The sequence below is a fragment of the Primulina huaijiensis genome, chromosome 6 (genome assembly GCF_012295235.1).
Source record: "Primulina huaijiensis isolate GDHJ02 chromosome 6, ASM1229523v2, whole genome shotgun sequence".
Classification (NCBI taxonomy): domain Eukaryota; kingdom Viridiplantae; phylum Streptophyta; class Magnoliopsida; order Lamiales; family Gesneriaceae; genus Primulina; species Primulina huaijiensis.
Window position 1 is genome coordinate 14,893,056 of NC_133311.1, and position 12,505 is coordinate 14,905,560.

General features: G+C 32.7%; 1 protein-coding gene across 1 annotated transcript; it reads right to left on the minus strand.

The window, feature by feature from the left end:
* Positions 1-2,622: 2,622 nt before the first annotated feature.
* Positions 2,623-3,678, minus strand: LOC140979113 (F-box protein At5g46170-like). Its single transcript, XM_073444463.1, has one exon. The coding sequence runs from the start codon at positions 3,676-3,678 to the stop codon at positions 2,623-2,625; it is 1,056 nt and encodes a 351-aa protein (XP_073300564.1).
* Between the last annotated feature and the right edge of the window lie 8,827 nt (positions 3,679-12,505).

Genomic DNA, 12,505 nt, shown 5'->3' on the forward strand with positions numbered 1-12,505 from the left:
CTACATTAGATGGGTTACATAGTGTTAAGGATAGCTGGCTCTCTGTTCGATCAAGGTGATGGGTGAGACATTGTATAACAGTTTGAAGTAGGTTCTAAATCTCCAAGAGTTCTTGTTTCTTTTGTTTTCCTCTAGTTAGTTGAGTCTTTGGGGCTTCAATCTCTCATGTTTGGTTTTCAATGGTAAGTTGAAGCATGCGAAGGGCGGCTTGAGCACGAGTACGAGGGGCAACCATTTCTTAGAGAAATCGAATGAAAAAGGTTTAGAATCAAAGTAATGGTAAAAATAAAAATTACCGCATCGGAAAAGTAAAATAATTGGATCGAACAAAATCTTTCGTTGGATTTTTCACAAGTGGAAAGAAGGGGTAATTTCACACAGATTCAAAGCAATTGAGGAAATTGAGTTTCGAGATTCCATGCGAAAAAATAAGCCATCTAATTATGGTGACAACTTGAATTTAAAGATTTAAACAAACATACATGAATGTGATGTATCAGAATGATTTGGATAGGAAGGCATGGGTTTTTGCCAAAATTTGACTTCGCCAAATTTTGTCTATTAAACTCCCAGCCGGATTATGAACCTGGCGGCTCTGATACCACTTAAATGTCACGCCCCGAAATCGAGACGTGTCATCGGCGTTGTTTAACAATTTAAAACCGTATAACAACAAGCCACGTAGTACATCAAATAGCCAAAAGCCAGTCTATTACATAAATCAATAATCGTCTTTACAATGCGATTAAAACGAAATGCGGAAGCGTATAACACGATAATATAACTAAGAGACAATGATAAGACTGGTCTTGAATTGGATTGACTTCATCACCATCCCCAAAAGTATTCTTGTTCTTTATCTTCGATTTGTTTCTCGTTCTTATCTGGAGGTGGGAATGTAAGGGGTGAGTACTTGGGAAATACTCAGTAAATGGGGGCCGATCGGGCATAACGAATATCAAGGTTATAATTATACGAATACATTATTATAATCTCAATCTTAAGCATGTTGAATCGAATATGAACAAGATACAAACATAGCACTGAAAATCATCTCCTTTTTCATGGTTTACTGATCAGTCCCCTATATGTTACTCCTCTAAGGGGCGAGGCCAAAAGAACGGTTATTATAACCCACCGCATCAGGGCCTTAAACAAAACATATCAAATATCGGAATTTCCTTGCCATTTCTAATTCGAATCATTACAGTGCATTTCAAAGATTTCAAACATGCTTTCAAATATTATAACGAATATCAATCAACAAATTGTTCAAAGATTTTCATAACAAATAGGAACGAATATATCATGCCGATCGAATTTCAAGAAACATACTTAATTTATTTTTTGAGCAAATGTGGACATACTTACGAAGAACAAGTATGTCGATATATATATCAAGTAGTACACTCATGAAATGCAAGTGTACGTAAAAGTATAACAAAAACCCACTTACAAAGAAATATATATAGCAAAAGCCCACTTACATAATTATTATCTTCAAAGATTGAGGGAAGAACAACTGAAAATTCGCACACGAAAGTTGCTGGATTGCCTCAAAATGGACAAGAACTCGGCTGTTGCAGATGCTTCGAAAATAGTTGCTGCAAGGCTTCAAAAATAGTTGTTGGTGGTGTCATTTCTCCTCCCTTTTGGCCACTATTTATAGGCTCATGGAGGGGAGGTGAAGAGGCTATCATTCAAGGCCATTACCACCATGTTTATGGCTTCCTTAAAGGCCTTAAACACAATTAAAATTGTTGTTATGACTCTTCAAATTCCTCTTTGAATTCATGGCTTGAATGGGTTTTAATTCATGGCTTGAATGTGTTTTAATTCATGGCTTTGTGTAGCTTGGCTTTGTGTATCTAATTTTTTTTTTTGGGTCTTCACAGAATATCTATATAGTTTTTGTATTAATTTCATTAAAAAAAAGGAAAAATTGATACATAAGTAACCTATTCATGACTCGTGCCTTGAACAATATGGGAACTTTTGCATTTTTTTAAAGCAAATATTGATTTTCTTATTAAATACAAAAAAAAAATGATATGAAATTGTGTTTACTCGTCAATATAGGGTTAATAAAAATAAAATCCTTGTAGATTTGAAATTGTTTGGCTCATATATTAAAATAAAATAAAGATTGTTTTTCCATAATTTAATTAATTAAGAGCTTTCTTATACCTCATTTCATAATTGTTTTTTATGATATAACCATTGTTTAATATGTTTTACTTTACTCAATTATTAATGCATATTATTGATTTATTATATGATTAAATTGAGACATTACATTTCATAATGGCTATATTTTTGGAAATAAAATTCTTTTTTATTTTCAGAAATAATTTATGAGAATTCTAATTAGAAGAATAATCTTGATCAAATATTTTTTTTTTTAAAAAATGATATTCTCATGTGTTTGAATACACATCATTTTTTAAAAATAAAAGTTGATCGAGATTATACCGGAAATATTTCATTCTCGTTATTCCTAAATTCTTTAAAAGACTGCCCACGATGTATTTGTCACACGGTTGCCAAAATGGAACAAAGACACTGTAATAATTTGACCAAAATAAAATATATTTTACAATTAGAATTGGAAAAATTGACCACTCAAAAAGAAGTTATTTCCAACGTGTAACACCTGCTAGCCGCCATCAATCTCCCCACGGCTTCACCAACCACCTTCCCCTCCCCGGCCCCACCAAACGCCGCCGCCACCAACTCCTCCATCCCGCTGTCTCCTCCGATGGAAGCCGGCCTTATCGCCACCACCGTCGCGCCTTCCATCACCTTCTGCAAACTGGGTACCTCCAATTTCTCAACATACCACATTTTCATCCTCAAGGAATGAACTTGATCGTCTCCTTTCTTCTTCGAATTCCTCATCTCTTGAATCTGCCCTCTGTTCATGTACACTTTCCCTTGATCACTCTCGTCTGTAATCAACACATTTTCGATGTTTTTCTGATATTTCGCAATTTCTCGAATTAATTCATGTCTGGCTGATGCTGCGATCAAGCATGAGATCGTCCATACAACCCTCAGTTTCATCTCTTCATCGGAAATCAGATCCGGTCCACACACTGTTTCACGCAAATTCTCGTCGATTTTGTCGCTTTCCGAGTAAGATTTGGCTCCAAGAATAACGCAGCTCTGCATTTGGCTTCCAAATTCTGCTTTCCATTTCAGCAAATTCGAACAAATATCTCGATTATTCCCCGTTTTTGAACCCACATTTTCATCGCCATAACTGGGAATCTTCAAGTGAAGCGATCGGATCTCTTGAAAAGGTTTGAGAATCTCATTCGGTGCGTGATACGAGCATCCATCACAGTCACACTCCTCTTTCTTGGCCCTCAGTTTGATCAATCCAGAAATGAAACGAAGGGGTTTGATAATCAGGGATTTAACCAATAGATTCTTGGAGAAAATCCTACTCCAATTCCCATTTTCATGAGCTTGGATAACAGGTTTTCTCCGAGGGACTCGAAGAAAGATCTCATCAACTTGAGTAACTATGCTACAGAAACGCCTGCACACTGCCATGGATGCACACAGAGATTTAGCATCATGTAATCTGCTGAAGACCGAATGCAAGATCTCATCCGGCAAACGATCAAATAAATTTTCTGAACCGAAGCTCATAATTTCTTGGCCGCAACTCATCTTTCGATCTGGGCTCTTTTTCTGTAAACTTTTGAAATGTGAAAATCTAGTCGAATTCTTGCAAGTATTTGGCGGATGAATCACGCATTTATATAGAAAATATGGCGAGGATAAGGAGGAATCTAGAACGAGAAATTCGTGGAAAAAGTAGATGCTAACGCGGGGGAATGCAAAATTCACACGTTTTTGTTTTGTGGGAGGTGACGTTGTTGACTCAGGAAAAACCAATGACTATTTCAGCAGATAACAGAGTTTCTTGTCGTGTAACGGTCGACAGGTGGCTTTTTGGGAAATAAATGTGGGCTATTAAATTTTTCTCTTTTGGTTTTTATAATCTCCAAAAAAAATTGAGGCCGACACTGCTAAAGTGCATGGGATTGTTCATATATATAATAGGGGGATGATTAAAGAAGAATGTAGATGTTGAATTTAATTAATTACAAATTTTGGGTGGGGAGTGAAAGAGTTTGAGTCATGTTATTAACAATAAACTTTTAAATATGTGGATGGATAGGTGTGATCATTTGGTTAATTCGATTATCTACCGAATCAATTTTATAAAATTGGATCGATCGAATTTTTCTCAAGAAATTCGAACCAATCAAAATTTTCACCAACGCTGAACAAAGTGAAAGTGAAAGTGAAAGTGAAACTGAAACTGAATTAAATACTGGTTATTTTGGTCGGTAATTAAATTGTTAGGATTGGTGCAGAATACGGTGATTAAACTATTTCGGCTATCTCAAACTTTCTCTTAACTTTCGGGTGGAAATTCTTATGCAACAATTTATATAACATTCAATGTTATACTAATTAATAATTGTCATGTGAATCAAATTATCACTGTTTTTCTAATTCAATGTATTTTAAAAAAAAAAAATCACACCAATAAACATCTAACATGTGACGATCAATTGTTAATGTAGCAAAAAATGTTACGGGAGATTTTTTTCCAACTTTTCGGTTGAATTAATTACAAAACGTGATTTTCTTGATGAAATCAATCGCTTGAGCACCCTAGAATGTGTATGTAGTGAATATTATGTTTGAATTGATAGCAAATATGATAAGTAAAGCTGATGCAAATCCAAACGATAATTCGAATAACACTCCATTTTTTGCTCTAATGGCTACTAAAACTTTCCAGCAGCGCTTGTTCTTTTTGTCTTAATCTCCGATGACTAACTTGCACGAGAACTGTTCTTTGTCGGCCGAGAGAATTATCTAACTTGATTTCGATGCACTGACATCAATTTCTTTGTGACTCGGATGTACTGGATTTGTCTTCTGGTTCATGAAACATTTGGAAACTGATACCAACACTTTAAAATCTAGGTACTTAAGCTTAGATGTTCTGGGTTCAAGTGTTGGGAAGGTGAAATAAACCACTTTCCAGGGGTGGGATATTCTATGAGTGACGGTGTATGGACATGGGTTACGGCTCATGCTGGACTATCCTAACGACCCATAACCAGTAGTGGTGCATGGGTATGGGTCGAAGCTCATATTGGTTCAGCCTAATGGTCCATGATCGTTACAGGATCATATTCACATCATATCCAAACATATTAAAATTTGGGACAAAAAACGTTTATTTCTTATGCATTTGGGTCATCATTTTGTACATGATGTAATAGTCCGACTACTAAGAGATTCTCTATCTGGATGTTGGAAGAGCTTAATCGATGATGTACTTAACTAAAAGGGATCAATGATCTGTCTTGATGTGTTGAAGTTATCATTGATTAAAAGATGGGAGAAAGAGGTTAAACTCGAGATGGACATCATCTTTGAAGATAAATTATGGTGTTTGTCTCTTGAAATTCACTCCATCATATAGACTCTTGAAGGGAATGACCAAAATGATATCTCGAATGTGTATCAATAAAAAATTAGATTTTATTTAAGCAGGTGAATTGTTATTTACATATGTTTTTATTTTAATAACTTTTGTGACATATATAATATAATTCATGTTTATGTTTGAATATATAGAAGCATAAATTGTGTTAGGATCGATTGTGTATTTACATGGGGTGAATAATTTTTTTTAAAATTTTTGGAAATATAATAGCTAGTTCTTGAAATGTTCAACAATGAATCGAGCACCGAGAGATTATATTGAGTTTGGTTCTATCCAAGCGGAGATTATATTAAACATTCTGAGAACCATTTAAAAAATTTGCAAGTTGAAATAATAAAAATAGGTTGATTGAAACATTTTATCAAGTACTTCGTATGCAATATTTTGGTATTTAAAAGATACATAAAATTCTTCAACTATGTCTACAAAAAACAGTAGCAAAAGTAAGTAAATGCAATAAATAAATATATACGAATTTGTTTATGGATGTTCGGAGATTTACAACTCATATGTCATTCTTTCTTCCCATTGGAATGATTCACTAAAAGACTTTGATTTATACAACCATTTGTACAAATTCATTTTGACTTAGGACTCATCACTTTCCTAATCGAAACTCCTAAAAAACTCTCGATTGTAGGCCACAATTTCATAATCCACATAGTATTTAACATATTTTATGCCAAAACTACAAACAGAAATTTAATGTCTTGGTGTGAAGATTAGTACTCAACTAAACTTAGAAGCTCATCTTTTTTTTTTATATATGATTGATTTCGTGTAAGATGAAATTAATCAATTAAAATGTATATACTCTCAAATATATCCTCACACATAAGGGAAAAAACTATCACTAAGATAATATATCTATTTAGACTCATGTTCTTGGGTTTATTCTTATTTTAGCTAATTTCTTCATTTAGGCATTCCATGATTTGAATTCCTTCAAAAGCTTGTATTTGATCTTTAAGATGTTGTATATATAGCCTCCAAGAGTGATATGCAATAGACACAAGAATATGACAGTTGGAAAATGTTCTATATGATTTCTGACGTAAAAACAATCATATTCGTGTTTCTAGCAGGGTACTGGTCTGTTCCGGCTTCATGAGCTGAACGGTTGAATGATGAGCAAAACGGTTGAATGGATGAGACTGTTGGATGAGCAAAACTGTTGAATAAATATGGTCTAATCTAGTAGTTATAGCTCTTGATTCATTGATTTTTGGACAAAGTGATGAACATAAAAGTTATAACACTTTCTTGTAGCTTTCCATAAACTCAAGAATCACTCAATTTCGAGTTCATCCGAGAGAAATATGCTTTAAATACTGGAACTACTCAAGTCTAGCAGGTAGTTACATCCATGTTGCATACTAGCAACGTCATTACGACTTATCGGCTTCTCAAGCTCCAATTTAGACTTCAATGTTGGAAGATTATTGTAGATCATTGTCTTAGCTTTGCAGTTCATTCTGATCTATCGAGCCGTCAGGCTCGAGGATGTGTGGCCGGTCCGATTTTTTGACCACCATTTTGACTCGATAACATCATAATTAATCCCAACCGGCTTGAGATACAATTTCTAGAGAATTGTGTTGGCTTTCCAACTGTTTTGGTCTCTAGACATTTGGATAATTGGTTTGCAAGATATTATTAAAAAACTTTATATCACTAGATTTTCAGCTTTACTTCATTTGAGTTCTAGCTTGTCAAATCTTTCAACTTGACATATTGCAATTGCACACATGAGTAAATATATTATAAATACAAAACAAGTTTTGTTATAATCAAAATCAAGATTGCTAGCATTTCCGCAGCCCGACACATTACATACTTAAATGTTTGAAGTTTTTTAATTTATTGAAATATTCTAAATTAGCGGGAGCTTTAAGTTGGAAGAATATTATTTATTCTCACCTAAAATCAATTTATTTTTTTATTAAATTTATGATGATGCAACATTACGACTATAGATGATGATTGAGAACTTAATGAACTTTCGAGTCTATGATCAGTAAGACTTTTACTGTCAATTACAATGATTTCTCAATGAAATTTTTAAGCACAAATTAATCCTTAATGATCAGACTAAACAAATAGGTGTGTGCTTGCTCTAATCAGTTGGTCTCTCGAACAACTTGATCTCCAAAAATTACTTAGATAGTTTAGAATGTTAAAGAATCGGAGAGAGGAGCATTTTGAGAAACTTCCTGACTGATCTATTTATAGGAATTATCTGCGACAATCGTCTTTTTAAATCTAATGATTGTTTCCTAATACAGACGTCTTTGTGTCAAGTTATCATCTTTTCCGAAAATCGTACACTTTGGGTAGTGCGCGTGAACTCTGACATTCAATGGACTGAAAAAGTTGCGGGATTTTATCCAATAGTTAGCTAGACTATGTTCTTCAAAGAATGTTCAGAGAATGTCCATTGATTAGACTGACTGATTCACTGAGTCAAACTGCTCTATCAGTTATGCTTCGACATTAGTTAGGCTCTGATTCAACAGTTTGCTTAGGGAAACTTGTATACACACAAATGATCAGTTTCTCTCCTGAAATCAGTTTGCCTAGGCTCTGAATTATATTAATCCATTAGACCAGCAACCTTGTTAATTCATCGAAACATAAATTCTCTAACATTATGATATTACAAATAATTTTTATTTTGATTTATAAACATATATTTATAGTTTAAAATTTTAATTATAAATTTTAATAATTTTTTTATATTGTTATATAATTTTTATTATGTTTAAAAATTAATATAAGCTTATATTAATTATATAATGATAAAAATATAAAAAAAGAAATATATTTACATTATAAATACTTAATTATTTATTGTTTTTAGAATTTTCTATAGTATTTTTAATTTACAATATTTTAATAAGAGTCACAAAATTATTCCTTATTTAGTCAAAATTATCATTATATTTAAAAGTGGTGGATTAAAGAAGAAGAAAAAAAGGTTGTTTATTTATTATATGTTAGGATTATATTTAATTGTATTTATCATTATACTTTTCAAACTAGTTCATATTTTTTCAAAACACTTAATTTTTCATGTGTACTAAAGATTATTTATACTAGCGTTCTATAATTTTTTTAGTGTAAAATAATGTTTGTGGAAAACATTTAGAGGTTATATTAAAATTTGAAAATTATTTTTTTACAATAATATTTTATGTTACAATAACTTGTAATGATAATTTGAAAATTAACATTACTATACTAGTTCATTTCGAATATGAGCTTGTGAAATTGATTTTTATAATAACTTGTAGAACATATATTTGAATATTTACCAAAAACACGAATAAATTTTTACAAAACATGCGCATATATATAGTGTCGCATGCATATATACGACGAGAACATAGAAGAATTAGCCATGTAAGTTTACCTAATTTTGTTTGTAATAATCTACTTATTCAAATTTCTATTTTAATGCAATAATTAAATAAATAGTATAGTAAGACTAAATTTTAACTAATTAGAATAAAAAAACAAAATTCGAGGAATTTTACAATTTTAAATGCAACTGATAAGGACGGTGGGTTTATATCGAGACAGAACGTGAACCAGGTGGAATTAACATTTATTATGNGCCCATACCCATGTACCACTACTGATCATAGATTGTAGGTTAGTCTAACATGAGCCGTATCACATTGCCTATGCACGATTACTCATATAATGTTGCACATCTGGAAAGTGGTTTCTTTCGTCCCCAACATTCAAACTCAGGACTACTAGATTTAAGTACCTAAATTCCTAGAGTGTTGGTATTACTGACCCAATTGGTATCAACACTCTAGGAATCTTGATACTTAAACTTGAAGGTCCTGAGTTCGAGTGTTGGAGGAGGTGAAAGAAACTACTTTTTAAGGGTGTGATATTCTATTAGTGATGGTACATGAGCATGAACTATGACTTATGTCGGACCAACCTGTGGCTCATGACCAGTTGTGATACATGGATATGAGATGAAGCTCGCGTTGAGTCAGCCTAAGACCATGGTCATTACATATTATCTATGTCTTATGTATTTGGATTTATGTGTTTTCAAACAAATTAAGAAAAGTTAATAAAAAATTAATTTTATAAAAAAATTCCGATTTTATCTTATGTTAGGATCAGAGATTGATTTATGAGGAGGAATAAACAACCTCAATAAATTCTGAGAAAATTTCGGTTGGGCTTAACAACACTAAAATAGAATTCTCGTCAATTGGGTATCAATAAACTAGCAGCTGGAACTGTGCGGAAAGAAGCTCACCGACACGGTATGAACACAATAAATGACTTAAGTATGAAACCGTTAAGCTATGAAATGAAAGCTAAAAACAGAGTAACTGAAATGTAAATTGCACAAGTTTATTTTTTAGATATTCAGATATTTGAATAACTCATACGTCACCCATTTTTTCTCACGGAAGGATTTCACTAAAACACTTTGACAAAAATAATGATTTGCAACTGTCCACTTCAGCAGGACTCAACACTGCCTAATTGAAACTCTTAATATCTCACAAACTTAACACAAATATAATGGTTTACAACTGTCCCACCTCGAGCCAGCTACACTTAATCGAGAATGGGGAGCCTATTATGGACAATGATCCGACTTATTTATTTATTTGACTAAGACCATTTGATAAATAATTCCATTAAACCTTTGATCTCTGAAGGGAAATATAATTTCTATATCAAATTTATTTTCCAAGATTAATGTTTCTTTGTTGATATGATTTTGAATATTTAAATATGGTTTTGTCTTTCCAGATATTGTGATAATTAATGAGATATTTATGCTAAGATTTGTGTGATATGATATCTTTGTTTAAAAAGAGTTTGTTTCTAATAAAACTCTTACTTTCTATATTATGTAGGTTTTCTTGTTGATAAACCTTAAGGCTATAAATAACGAGATTCATCTCATGCATAAAGGGATTTTCGACGCAGAAGCACATACACACTCTTGCACCTTTGCACGCCATAAGTTTTAGAGAAAATAATTTACAAGGTTGCTGTTGATCGAAGAGTGCCGAATCCACGTGTTGCCGTGATTGTTGGAGACATCTGCAGATAACATCTGTGAAGAAGTTGGCTGAAGATTTGCTTTTTGTTGCTCCAGTTTTTGACATCACGTTTTTGCTTTCTTAAAATTGTTTTAATGTTGTTGGTTATTTTAGAAAGCATTTGTTTTTCTCAATGTGTTGAGAAAATTGGTTTTTGATTAAAATCACTGGTGTTAGTTTTCGTGTCGTTGGTTTTCTAGTGATTATTTTTTCCCTGAGGCACCGCACAAGTATTTATATTTGTGCAAAATTTAGTCTGATTCATCTATTTACTTAAATTCAATATGTGTTATAAAATTTTACATTCCGTTGCATGTTGTCTGAAATGTCATAACATTTCGCACAACACTTAATTATGATAAAACACAAATTTACTGTCAATTTTGATTTTACTCGATTAAACTGTTAGACAAAATAGGTCCAAAACCTTACAATCTCAAAAGGAGGTCCGCACATTTCAAAGCCCATATGCCATCCCAAGGGAAAATCTATAAATATGGGACACATTTTAATTCTCAAAGTGAGTAGTGTTGACTTGAGCGTCAGAAGATTTATTCGGTTATCCTCGATGTTTTTAATGTTCTGTTTCGTGATGTAGGTGATGATCCTCTAAGTTTTTTTTCCGAGTTCACATGAACAATAATTATGCATCTACACTCTGCTCGTCTGAATCTTCTCGATTCAGCGATTCAGGTAACTTCTTTATTTGGCTACATCACTATGCAATTTATGTAAGACAATTAAATTCTTTAAAATGACTATAAGATTCAGACGCATGAAGTTTTATAGTTATATCCAATATATAACAACAAGATTTATAAAGAAAATGATCAAAATACCCTTCGAGCAGAAAATATTCACGTGAAAATACATGAATATGCATAGCTAATAATTATAAAAGAGCTAATTGTTGATTTCTATGCAATCACACGCTTGCTTCCTAAACTATCTGCATGTGTGTAATTTATAAGAATTGCATTTTTTCTTATGAATTACATGAAAACAAAGAATTTGATGCGTACACTTGGTTATATTTAAATGGGAAAAATCAAAAAAATTAATTTTGGAACTACAAAAAAAAAATATTTTTTAAAAAACTAATTAATATGTGAAAATTGAATTTAGATAAATATTGTTAATAATTGTTTTAACAATTTTATATTTTATTCTTTTACACATACACGAAATCAGCATTATCTATTAGATGCTGTTAGAGTAGATGTCCTGTAAGCTAACTGTTGGCTAGAGAATTTATTGATTCAGTTGTAATAAACAATATTTATTTTAATATAATTCATTATTTCATGGTTTGTTATTTATTTACCTGTGTACCCATGTGATCAACATAGATATAGACCTTGATTATACCTTAATACAAATGAATCGTAATTCGATGTTGAAACTCATTTGTAAACACTGTATAATCTAAATTCGTTCCTAGTCGATTCAGCCGCCTAAAACATGGATAAAGGTCGTTTGAGCTCGAGACTAGCATCTGTGATGTTGTGTACTGCTTTTCTTGGTAAGGATATAGAGATGTCCAAACATGCAGATGAGTAGTCATATGATGATTATACCGAACTGCCCTCCCTAGGACTTTCCAAGTGGTTATCATTTATCGAGAGGATAAGTCAGTGGTTATGATTGTACATCATTAGTCCTTACGACCCGAGACAACACTGAGGCTCTATATACTAGGGCTGCGCTTTGACTCGTTTAGCGACTCCAGGAGAGTCATCAGGTGGCGAGATTGGGTATAATTGCGATACATGTAGGAGCCAGTGCATTGTAGTCGGGAATTCACCGCTCACTACGGGTGTGGATATCTAGTGTGATCTGATGAAATAATAGTGCATGGAATATCTGACCAGAG

Bases quoted from the DNA above. Each gene is read 5' to 3' on its own strand.
- LOC140979113 (XM_073444463.1), bottom strand. From the start codon at position 3,678: ATGAGTTGCGGCCAAGAAATTATGAGCTTCGGTTCAGAAAATTTATTT.